This window comes from Trichomycterus rosablanca, chromosome 26 (genome assembly GCF_030014385.1).
Source record: "Trichomycterus rosablanca isolate fTriRos1 chromosome 26, fTriRos1.hap1, whole genome shotgun sequence".
Taxonomy (NCBI): Eukaryota; Metazoa; Chordata; class Actinopteri; order Siluriformes; family Trichomycteridae; genus Trichomycterus; species Trichomycterus rosablanca.
In genome coordinates this window covers 172,501-185,000 of record NC_086013.1, presented here as the reverse complement: position 1 = coordinate 185,000, position 12,500 = coordinate 172,501, and the positions used below count along the sequence as shown (strand labels likewise).

General features: G+C 42.8%; 2 protein-coding genes across 3 annotated transcripts in view; both read right to left on the bottom strand.

Annotated features, from left to right (window-relative positions):
- Positions 1 to 7,477, bottom strand: part of tbc1d8b (TBC1 domain family member 8B) — a 20,921-nt gene extending 13,444 nt beyond the window's left edge. For both annotated transcript variants that reach the window (XM_062989020.1, XM_062989021.1), the window contains exons 1-7: positions 7,239 to 7,477; positions 5,459 to 5,569; positions 5,252 to 5,370; positions 4,840 to 5,056; positions 1,094 to 1,334; positions 661 to 868; positions 196 to 363 (exon numbers count right to left, since the gene is read on the bottom strand). In XM_062989020.1, coding sequence (XP_062845090.1) covers positions 196 to 363; positions 661 to 868; positions 1,094 to 1,334; positions 4,840 to 5,056; positions 5,252 to 5,370; positions 5,459 to 5,569; positions 7,239 to 7,365 — 1,191 coding nt within the window. In that variant the 5' untranslated portion in view covers positions 7,366 to 7,477. The remainder of the gene's footprint in view (positions 1 to 195; positions 364 to 660; positions 869 to 1,093; positions 1,335 to 4,839; positions 5,057 to 5,251; positions 5,371 to 5,458; positions 5,570 to 7,238) is intronic.
- A 302-nt stretch (positions 7,478 to 7,779) lies between these two features.
- rnf128a (ring finger protein 128a) overlaps positions 7,780 to 12,500 on the bottom strand; it is a 19,990-nt gene continuing 15,269 nt past the window's right edge. The window contains exons 2-7 of the mRNA XM_062989023.1: positions 11,710 to 11,954; positions 10,723 to 10,791; positions 10,515 to 10,597; positions 10,189 to 10,285; positions 9,561 to 9,741; positions 7,780 to 8,875 (exon numbers count right to left, since the gene is read on the bottom strand). Of these exons, the coding sequence (XP_062845093.1) occupies positions 8,802 to 8,875; positions 9,561 to 9,741; positions 10,189 to 10,285; positions 10,515 to 10,597; positions 10,723 to 10,791; positions 11,710 to 11,954 (749 nt within the window). The 3' untranslated portion in view covers positions 7,780 to 8,801. The remainder of the gene's footprint in view (positions 8,876 to 9,560; positions 9,742 to 10,188; positions 10,286 to 10,514; positions 10,598 to 10,722; positions 10,792 to 11,709; positions 11,955 to 12,500) is intronic.

Here is a 12,500-nt window from a genome sequence, read left to right as displayed (position 1 = left end):
AGTCTGTCTGTTATTCTGTAATGGCAGGAGTATTTGGGGCATTTCATAAAGCCAAACAGATCATTTTAATAGTTTAATGGTTAAAGTTCCACATGTTAACTGGTTTCTAACATGCAGCTCTCCAGATCTACACACTAGAGTCTGTAAGAAACAGGTAACATAGAACAGCAAGCAGGAAATAAGACAGGAAGTCACCTGAGAGCTGTTAGAATGTTGAGGGCTCAATGACGTCACACAGTTCTGGCGGAGGGTGGAGGCCAAACGTTCCAGATCCCGAACCTCGGAAAACCGAAAGACCCGTTTACCCCGAACACATAAACTCAACACACGAGCGCTACGGTCCGGCATCTCCACACTCACCACCTAAAACACACACACACACACACACACACACACACACACACACACACACGTGTCTGTACGGTCTGGTCTTAATAAATCCAATAATTAATTACATTGGGAATTCTGTAATTCAGTAACTTAGGGGCCATTTGGTGTTTTTTCTTTAATTATAATTTTTTTTATATTTTATAAAATTTTGAATCTGTAGTTTGTTGTTGTGCAGGTTTGTGTTTCATTTTGTGTTAAAGAGAGTAAATCAACAAAAATAGAAGAAATAAAAAAATACTCTTTGATGACACTTTGTGTGAGTAATCGAACCTCTCTCAGTGGGATGACGACGGTGCACTGGGTTCCATCCTGGCTGGAGAAGCAGGTGTATCTCTCAGATACACAGATTTTGCCAAGTGTGTGTGTGTGGTTGAATGGAAGCCAAAGGAAACACTCATAGACCTCACAAAGATTCTCCTCGCGAGGAAGCCGGAAGAACGAACGGAACGCCTGGTTCTTCATGTGCACCTCCAGAGACCTGCAATATCAAAACTTAACCATAAAGAAACAGTGTGTATGTAGCACAGCACAACAGAGCACAGTATAGTACAGTACAGTATAGTACAGTATAGTATAGAATAGTACAGTATGGTATAGTGTATCTCTGAGTGATGTGTGAACAGTATAATAGAGTATAGTAGAGTACAGTGTAGTATAGTGTATCTTTGAGTGATGTGTAGTACAGTGTAGTATAGTACAGTACCTCTGAGTGATGTGTAGCGGGTCTCTGAGTGGGTGTTGTGTATCGTACTGTTCCTTATCGAACAGGCGGGTGACGGCGTAGTCGGCGAGTTGCTGCATTAGTTGGTAAGTGTGCTGCAGACGCAGGAACATGGAAAAGTAATGATCCTCCCCCAACACACTCACCCGGATACACTCCGTCAGTAACACACTCGAGGAGCGCTCCAACCGACTCACTTCACACCAGGGCAACACAAGTTTCACTACACACACACACACACACACACACACACACACACACACACATATATATATACAGTGTATCACAAAAGTGAGTACACCCCTCACATTTCTGCAGATATTTAAGTATATCTTTTCATGGGACAACACTGACAAAATGACACTTTGACACAATGAAAAGTAGTCTGTGTGCAGCTTATATAACAGTGTAAATTTATTCTTCCCTCAAAATAACTCAATATACAGCCATTAATGTCTAAACCACCGGCAACAAAAGTGAGTACACCCCTAAGAGACTACACCCCTAAATGTCCAAATTGAGCACTGCTTGTCATTTTCCCTCCAAAATTTCATGTGATTTGTTAGTGTTACTAGGTCTCAGGTGTGCATAGGGAGCAGGTGTGTTCAATTTAGTAGTACAGCTCTCACACTCTCTCATACTGGTCACTAAAAGTTCCAACATGGCACCTCATGGCAAAGAACTCTCTGAGGATCTTAAAAGACGAATTGTTGCGCTACATGAAGATGGCCAAGGCTACAAGAAGATTGCCAACACCCTGAAACTGAGCTGCAGCACAGTGGCCAAGATCATCCAGCGTTTTAAAAGAGCAGGGTCCACTCAGAACAATTCTCGCGTTGGTCGTCCAAAGAAGCTGAGTGCACGTGCTCAGCATCACATCCAACTGCTGTCTTTGAAAGATAGGCGCAGGAGTGCTGTCAGCATTGCTGCAGAGATTGAAAAGGTGGGGGGTCAGCCTGTCAGTGCTCAGACCATACGCCGCACACTACATCAAATTGGTCTGCATGGCTGTCACCCCAGAAGGAAGCCTCTTCTGAAGTCTCTACACAAGAAAGCCCGCAAACAGTTTGCTGAAGACATGTCAACAAAGGACATGGATTACTGGAACCATGTCCTATGGTCTGATGAGACCAAGATTCATTTGTTTGGTTCAGATGGTCTCAAGCATGTGTGGCGGCAATCAGGTGAGGAGTACAAAGATAAGTGTGTCATGCCTACAGTCAAGCATGGTGGTGGGAATGCCATGGTCTGGGGCTGCATGAGTGCAGCAGGTGTTGGGGAGTTACATTTCATTGAGGGACACATGAACTCCAATATGTACTGTGAAATACTGAAGCAGAGCATGATCCCCTCCCTCCGGAAACTGGGTCGCAGGGCAGTGTTCCAGCATGATAATGACCCCAAACACGCCTCTAAGACGACCACTGCTTTATTGAAGAGGCTGAGGGTAAAGGTGATGGACTGGCCAAGCATGTCTCCAGACCTAAACCCAATAGAACATCTTTGGGGCATCCTCAAGCGGAAGGTGGAGGAGCGCAAAGTCTCGAATATCCGCCAGCTCCGTGATGTCGTCATGGAGGAGTGGAAAAGCATTCCAGTGGCAACCTGTGAAGCTCTGGTAAACTCCATGCCCAGGAGAGTTAAGGCAGTTCTGGGAAATAATGGTGGCCACACAAAATATTGACACTTCAGGAACTTTCACTAAGGGGTGTACTCACTTTTGTTGCCGGTGGTTTAGACATTAATGGCTGTATATTGAGTTATTTTGAGGGAAGAATAAATTTACACTGTTATATAAGCTGCACACAGACTACTTTTCATTGTGTCAAAGTGTCATTTTGTCAGTGTTGTCCCATGAAAAGATATACTTCAATATCTGCAGAAATGTGAGGGGTGTACTCACTTTTGTGATACACTGTATATACAGTGTATCACAAAAGTGAGTACACCCCTCACATTTCTGCAAATATTTCATTATATCTTTTCATGGGACAACACTATAGACATGAAACTTGGATATAACTTAGAGTAGTCAGTGTACAGCTTGTATAGCAGTGTAGATTTACTGTCTTCTGAAAATAACTCAACACACAGCCATTAATGTCTAAATAGCTGGCAACATAAGTGAGTACACCCCACAGTGAACATGTCCAAATTGTGTCCAAATTGTGCCCAAATGTGTCGTTAGCCCTCCCTGGTGTCATGTGTCAAGGTCCCAGGTGTAAATGGGGAGCAGGGCTGTTAAATTTGGTGTTTTGGGTACAATTCTCTCATACTGGCCACTGGATATTCAACATGGCACCTCATGGCAAAGAACTCTCTGAGGATGTGAGAAATAGAATTGTTGCTCTCCACAAAGATGGCCTAGGCTATAAGAAGATTGCTAACACCCTGAAACTGAGCTACAGCATGGTGGCCAAGGTCATACAGCGGTTTTCCAGGACAGGTTCCACTCGGAACAGGCTTCGCCAGGGTCGACCAAAGAAGTTGAGTCCACGTGTTCGGCGTCATATCCAGAGGTTGGCTTTAAAAAATAGACACATGAGTGCTGCCAGCATTGCTGCAGAGGTTGAAGACGTGGGAGGTCAGCCTGTCAGTGCTCAGACCATACGCCGCACACTGCATCAACTCGGTCTGCATGGTCGTCATCCCAGAAGGAAGCTGACGCACAAGAAAGCCAGCAAACAGTTTGCTGAAGACAAGCAGTCCAAGAACATGGATTACTGGAATGCCCTGTGGTCTGACGAGACCAAGATAAACTTGTTTGGCTCAGATGGTGTCCAGCATGTGTGGCGGCGCCCTGGTGAGAAGTACCGAGACAACTGTATCTTGCCTACAGTCAAGCATGGTGGTGGTAGCATCATGGTCTTGGGCTGCATGAGTGTTGCTGGCACTGGGGAGCTGCAGTTCATTGAGGGAAACATGAATTCCAACATGTACTGTGACATTCTGAAACAGAGCATGATCCCCTCCCTTCGAAAACTGGGCCTCATGGCAGTTTTCCAACAGGATAACGACCCCAAACACAACCTCCAAGATGACAACTGCCTTGCTGAGGAAGCTGAAGGTAAAGGTGATGGACTAAACCCAATTGAGCACCTGTGGCGCATCCTCAAGTGGAAGGTGGAGGAGTTCAAGGTGTCTAACATCCACCAGCTCCATGATGTCATCATGGAGGAGTGGAAGAGGATTCCAGTAGCAACCTGTGCAGCTCTGGTGAATTCCATGCCCAGGAGGGTTAAGGCAGTGCTGGATAATAATGGTGGTCACACAAAATATTGACACTTTGGGCACAATTTGGACATGTTCACTGTGGGGTGTACTCACTTATGTTGCCAGCCATTTAGACATTAATGGCTGTGTGTTGAGTTATTTTCAGAAGACAGTAAATCTACACTGCTATACAAGCTGTACACTGACTACTCTAAGTTATATCCAAGTTTCATGTCTATAGTGTTGTCCCATGAAAAGATATAATGAAATATTTGCAGAAATGTGAGGGGTGTACTCACTTTTGTGATACACTGTATATATAACAACAGCATAACCATAAATATAAAGCTGAACAGGTCACATCTAGCCTGATTCTAGTGAAAAGCGCAGATGTGTATGAGATCAGACTGGACATGTTTTATACAGCAATTAAAAGAATCTGCCATAAAACTTTGAACTGAAGACATCATTAAGTAAAGTAAATATAAAGTTAAATTAATATTGATGATTCTCACCCTCATTGCCCAGTAAATAGGAGTAAAAACACAGGAAGTTGGTGCTGAGGTAGATCCAGCCCTGATTTGGGACGCGTCCCTTCCAGTAACTACATGAGAAATACGTCACCAGTTTCTCCTGCTTCGGCAATCCAAACAAATGTTCAAATCTCAGAGCGGCTTCACGAAAACGCTCTGGATCCTCTGCACACACCTTATCTTCCTCTATGATCAACCCCTACACACACACACACACACACAGGCAGCAACTTTAATGAAAGTGAAAGAGCAAAAAGTTAGATGCCATTAAACTTTGAACCAAGACCTCATTCCTCATTACTAATTATGACTGAGTACAGCTGCTGACTTCTCTGTGCCCATATAAAACAGGGCTTGTTTAAATGCACTCGTTACACAGAGACACGTAACTCACTCTGATTTTGCCCTGGACGAAGCTGGTGATGTCGTCGCCCGAGTCGAAGACAGACAAAGTTCTCATGATGTTGATCTGCAACCAGTCCCAGTGCTGAGAGATCTCCTCCAGAGACGCACCTACACACACACACACACACACACACACACACAGTCAATGCATCGATTTACTGCATGCTGACCTTGTGGTTGTGAGCAGTGTTCTCACCACAGGCGATGTTCCAGTACACCTGTGAATCAGGTGTTTGGTGTAAGATACGATACGGCGCCACTTTAGCTGTGGAGTCCAACACTGTGTCTAATGTACCAACCAGGAGACCTGCAAAACACACACACACAATCAACTGCTTTTCATTGTAGTGTGTAAGTGTCTAAATGTGTTTGTGGGGTGTGTGTTTGTGTTGTATGTGTGTAAGTGAGGATGTGTTTTAGGGTGTGTGTGTCTGATGTGTGTGTGTGTAAGTGTGGATGTGTTTGTAGGGTGTGTGTGTGTACTACTCTACTGGGGGAGCACAGAGAGAGCTGCACACTAGCAGCACTCTATACTCACACCTGTCACCAGGTGAGGGACAGTGGGTGACCATGTCTCATACACACATACACACACACACATGCACAAACTGATTGTTTTACTACCTCATTATTGTAAATATTATACTTTTTATTGTTATTATTTTGCACTGTTTTTATTAATATTTTATTCTATTCTATATTTTTTGCACATGTAACTGTTCTGTATATTTTTGTTCTTTCTTATTTTTATTGTTTATATTTCCCTGTAACTTGCTTTGGCAATACGAATGTCCTTATTTGTCATGCCAATAAAGCTTCTTTTGAGTTTTGAGTTTTGAGTTTGAGTTTGAGTAAGTGTGGATGTGTGTTTGTGTCAGTAAGTGTGTTTGTGGGTGTGTAAGTGTGTGTGTGTGTGTGTAAGTGGGGATGTGTGTTTGTGTCAGTAAGTGTGTTTGTGGGTGTGTAATTGTGTTTGTGGGTGTGTAAGTGTGGATGTGTTTGTAGGGTGTGTGTGTGTGTGTAAGTGTGGATGTGTTTGTAGGGTGTGTGTGTAAGTGTGGATGTGTGTTTGTGTCAGTAAGTGTGTTTGTGGGTGTGTAAGTGTGTGTGTGTGTGTGTGTGTGTAAGTGTGGATGTGTGTTTGTGTCAGTAAGTGTGTTTGTGGGTGTGTGTGTTTGTGGGTGTGTAAGTGTGTTTGTGGGTGTGTAAGTGTGTGTGTGTGTGTGTGTAAGTGTGGATGTGTGTTTGTGTCAGTAAGTGTGTTTGTGGGTGTGTAAGTGTGTGTGTGGGTGTGTAAGTGTGGATGTGTTTGTAGGGTGTGTGTGTGTTTGTGGGTGTGTTTGTGGGTGTGTAAGTGTGGATGTGTTTGTAGGGTGTGTGTGTAAGTGTGGATGTGTGTTTGTGTCAGTAAGTGTGTTTGTGGGTGTGTAAGTGTGGATGTGTTTGTAGGGTGTGTGTGTGTGTGTGTGTGTGTGTGTAAGTGTGGATGTGTTTGTAGGGTGTGTGTGTAAGTGTGGATGTGTGTTTGTGTCAGTAAGTGTGTTTGTGGGTGTGTAAGTGTGTGTGTGTGTGTAAGTGTGGATGTGTGTTTGTGTCAGTAAGTGTGTTTGTGGGTGTGTAAGTGTGGATGTGTTTGTAGGGTGTGTGTGTAAGTGTGGATGTGTGTTTGTGTCAGTAAGTGTGTTTGTGGGTGTGTAAGTGTGTGTGTGTGTGTGTGTGTAAGTGTGGATGTGTGTTTGTGTCAGTAAGTGTGTTTGTGGGTGTGTAAGTGTGTTTGTGGGTGTGTAAGTGTGTGTGTGTGTAAGTGTGGATGTGTGTTTGTGTCAGTAAGTGTGTTTGTGGGTGTGTAAGTGTGGATGTGTTTGTAGGGTGTGTGTGTAAGTGTGTTTGTGGGTTGTGTGTATGATGTGTTTGTGTGTGTATGATGTGTGTTTGTGCGCAGGGTCAGTAGGTCAGTGTACCTGTACAGAACTCACCTGTCAGCCCCCCCGCGGTGTCCCCGTGGCCCCGCCTCCTCTGCAGGATGAAGTAATCATTGCATTTCTCGGTGACCCAGAGTTTGAGCGCGTTCTTCAGCAGAACCTCTTCCGGTTTCAGCCACATGTTGTTGTGTGTGTGTTTTACGCTGCAGTTTGGTGCATGACACTCCGGGTGATTTATATGGAGTGTGTATTATAGATCACACACCGCTGCATGAGAGTGAACACATAGTGTGAGGAGTGAGTGCAGTGTGTGTGCTGTGTGTATGTGGCGCTTTGGAATCCTACGTCGACAAAAACTAAAGGATTCTGGTATTTGTAGTTCTTTAGCATGGAGCTGTATAATTAAACAGGACACTTTAAACTACACCTCCCATGATGCTCATCACCAATGACACCGAAACAGAATATTTAAAGGGCCAGTAGCGAGCACAGCCTGCAGTGAGACGCTCCCACCTCCATCTGTACATGAATCTTAATTACACTCATTTTTATGGTCAGAATCAAATTTTTTATTTAAGAACAAACACAAACACTGTTTACTGATAAAAGAAATTTATTTACAATCTTACATGTTATAATAATTAGGCTGGATTTATTTTACATCCTTTTTTAAATATTCAGATGAATAGATGACCCGGCACCCGTAAGGTCACGAAGTGAAAAACAATCACAGGCCACAAACACACAGAAAACATTCAGAACCATCAGTGCAAAAGATTTCAGCCACAGAGTGGAAAATTAAAATCAACGTTTATTCATAATCGCTTAACAAATGTATAAAATGTGGGCAAAAACAATACCAAAGAAATCTGATCGTTTGTTTTATTAAGAAGAAGAAAACTGTCTTACTGCTCCTGGTTTCCAAATCTTTGAATCTGCATTTAAAAAAAGGTTGAAGGAAGTTCTGCAGGTAAAAGGTCTTTAGGATCAGAAACATCTGAACTGGTGCTTTTTTGTTTTTAAGTGGAATTTCTTACTAATATAAACCACTTATTATTAAAAAGACCTTTTACAAAACCCAAACACATTTACACACTTATATATAAAAAATTTTTTCTCAACCTTAAAATTTTTTAGGGTATGAAAACTATTGCACTCAGCTGTACATACAGATACATTCACACGTTCACATACATGCATAGAAGGCACCCAAATGTTTCTTTATTTGTTTAATAAAATCTCTAGTAAAAGTTAGAATTAATATTTTTTGCTTTTTGGGGAAATGCAGAGGTCTGTGTGTGTGTGTGTGTGTGTGTGTGTGTGTGTGTGTGTGTGTGTGTGAGAAGCTAATAACACACCATGTCCAGCAGAAGGCGCTGCAGCACACAGTGTGCATTACCTCATATTCCATAAACACACATGACCTTGTAGCTTCACCTTAAAGTCATGTGACTGTGTGTGTGTTAGCTTTAGAGTTCTAAGCTGAATATGACTGAAACTCTGCCCCCATTTGAACCACAGCAGAAGATAATTAATATTTAGTAAATCAGAGATCAAACTGCAGACTGAACCAAGCGACCGTTGTTCACATTTCTGTTCTCGTGTTCCGATTGTCCACTAGGTGCAGGATTCATTTTCAAAAGTGGGGTTATCGTAGTGCGGCTGTACATCCACACACACCGCCTTCAAACCTGTCAATCACAACACAGCGCAGTCAGAACAACCAATAGATGAAGTGATTTTAACTGAAGCTGTAGTTGCTAGGCAACTAACTGCTAATATTTTGGATATTTTGCTACATAAAATGCCAGTACCTTATGCTAACAGTTTAGCTAATCTTTTTATAAACACTATATTTTAACAATAAGGTTAAATCATAAAAATAAGACAAAACCATTTGGTACATTTTAATCTTTCTCAGATTAATAACAAACATTTTTAAACAGTGAAACGTAAAGCAACGAAATCAACAGTGCTAACATAGCATGAAGCAAGCACTAACTTTAACAAGTGGTGAAGCTGTTACTGAACAGTTAGTGACATTTTAACAACATTTACAAGTTTATTATACGTGTCACACTGTGTAATATCACATGCACTCAATGTCTGATTATAATCTGATGATATGATTAAATCATCTAATAACAGATCTGCAAATACTCGGTCCTGTCACCTCATCAAGCACTAAAAGACTTCAGCATCAGGGTGACTGGCATTACTCTTGTCACATTTACAGATTCCCTGTATGCTCAAACACTTCAACTGTTGTTGAGCAGATCAGTAAATTTAATTTAAACTACATTTAATATTTTCAGTATAACATCAATCACCCAACATAAATCCAGTTCCTGTAGAACCTCAGTGTGTGTCTCTTACCACAGTGTGCATGTGGAACAGTTGTCGAATGTTCACTTGTGTACAGGGATTCGAATCCGGGCGTGGTGGCGTCACTGTGTGTATCAGTGTTGGTGTTTGAGGTTTCTGCGTCACCGCCAGTCGGAAATGATGAACGCAAATCAGGAGAGTCAGACGACACGTATTGCTCCTCCTCATCCACCTACAGACAGAAAGAGAGAGAGAGAGCGACGGGCAGGGGGGGTGAGAGAGCGACGGGCAGGGGGGGTGAGAGAGCGACGGGCAGGGGGGGTGAGAGAGAGACGGGTGGGGGTGAGAGCGTGTGTGTGTGACGAAGGAGCTTCAGTTCAACTTCAAACTCGTCTCCTTTAAATTTGCTTGTTTTGTGAAAGTGATTTGCATCACAGAAAAGAATCTGATCACACAGCAAGTCTAACCTACAGCACACACACCCACCCACACCCACACCCACTACAGTTTTTATTAGGATTGAGGTCAGGACACTGGATCACGCAGCACCTTCTATTTATTATCATGATGATCCTGTCTGTAAGATTTAGTTGTTTTTATTCTTTGTTTTACTCTTTTACGTCTCGTGTGTCTGACAGTGAAGTTAAAATAAAAGTCATAAATAAATGAAGTCACTCACCTGCAGACCCAGAGCCTTCAGGATATCACACTTACACATGGGGCAGGTCTGGTGCTCCATCAACCACGGCTCAACACACAGCTTATGGAAGAAATGACTGCGCGCGTACACACACACACACAATTACACTGGTTACTTATTTTTAAATATCGAATATTTCTAATCATCAGTAATATAATGATTAATAATAAAACAAAACAGAAAAATGGGGTCCAGTGGTGATCAGTTTTGAATGGACTCATGAGTGTGTGTGTGAGAGTGTGTGTATGAGAGTGTGTGTGTGAGAGTGTGTGTATGAGAGTGTGTGTGTGAGAGTGTGTACATACTTGCAGGTAAGGATGCAGACAACATCACCAGATTTATATGATTCAATACACACAGCACAGGAATCAGCGTTCGGTCCTGTTTCCTACACACACACACACACGCACACGCACACGCACACACACGCACACACACACACACACACGCAACGGTTTGTATTGATTATTAATAAATGCACTTTTTGTTGTAATGAGGATAATACACTGTTACCTGATCTCCGTGAAGTTTTCGCACTTGAAGCTGATTAATCGCCTTCATCACCGTGGCTTTCATCTGTTTCTATAATAAACACAATAAACATTGTTAATTATTCTTTAATAATGTTGTAAATAAAAAATAATGAATCCATTATTATTATTTAACAATGACATTAATAATGAAAGACATGCTCCACAGGTTTAGGATTGAACATATAAATGTATTTATTAATAAAGCTTATAAAGCACGTCTGTGCTGATCTGTATAGAAATAACTAATTCTACAGGAGTAATTCTACAATCTCACAGCAGCAGCCTGAGCCGCGCCGACACACGCAGACACACACGCAGACACACACGCAGACACACACGCAGACACGTTTAACAAACGATAAAAGATTCATCATGTAGTTTCACTGCACCAAACCACCTCAGAGCCGAGAGAGCGTTCAGTAAACAAGTGTTTACACACACACACACATAACGTTCTGACCTTGAGGTACAGTTAGCTGCTGCCATTAGCAGTTAGCATTAGCTATTAGTAATAGTTGTTTAATGTTAAATATTTCCTGTGTAAATAAGGAGAGCAGAATTCACACAGCCAGTGTGTGTGTGTGTGTGTATGTGTGTGTGTGTGTGTGTGTTAGGGAGGCTATATCAGATTTAAACTGTATTTTCTGAATAAAATAACAATGTTTCTGGATTGTTCCCAGAATTTTGCTCTACAGTTGCTATGACATTCCTGTTGATGGCTTTGATGTTTTTTATTGTTGCTATGGTGTTTTTGATTGTTGCTAGATTGTTGCTAAGGGATTCCAGGTGGTTGCTATGGTTTTACGGTTGTGTTGTTTGATGAAGTTGTACATGGTTCATGTTACCCCAGGTACCTACCTGAGTAACTTCTCTAGCAAGCAGATGTTAACTCCCGTAGCCTAGCACCTGCACTCAACCCCATTAATCCTGTATCCACGTGTTTAGGTGTATGTGTGTGTGTGTGTACCTGTTTGCGGCTCTGCAGCCGGACGCTGGTGAACCTCTGCACTAGGTAAAAGATGAAGTAGCCGATGGTTGCCGTGGTGATGATAAAGAAGGAGATGGAGATAAATAAGACGGAGTAGTGACTCATCCACAGGCCATGCTGGAGACCCATCTCTATGGTAACGGAGATGGTTACACCATTCTCCAGCAGCTTCAACAGCTCCATACCACGTATCTCACCGATCATCACCGCCACAATGGTGGTACCTACACACACACAGATCAGGTTAATCCATGTAGGGCCTTGCTCAGAGGCCAAACAGTGCTGTTGGTGGGGCTTGAACCAGTAACCCTCTGATCACTATTCCAGTACCGTAACCACTGAGCTACCAACATGTAAAGAGCAGGTACTGACACACAGGATGTAAATCGTTTTCATCTTTCATCCTGGTCCGAGTCACAGTGGGCCCGGCGTCACTGTGAAACGCTGGGTGCAAGGCAGGAACACCCTGGACAGAACCCTGATCCAGTGCAGTTCCAAACATAGCCAATCGTGTCTGTGTAGAGGCCTGATTGGCTGATAACACAGCTGATATTCAAACCCAGATTACTCTGGGTTATGTAACAGGTCGCTGCACCACCCACCCGAACACGCCGTCAAAAAGTGTTAAAACTCCGCCATTAAGAGAAGTTTATTATTACAGTACAGCCGCCACCGCCGCCGAATTGACCATTTCACCTCCCGCAGCTTCATATAAACACCATCACAAACACACAGCAGTCAGGAGGAGGCACCGCGTCACAGCGGGGATC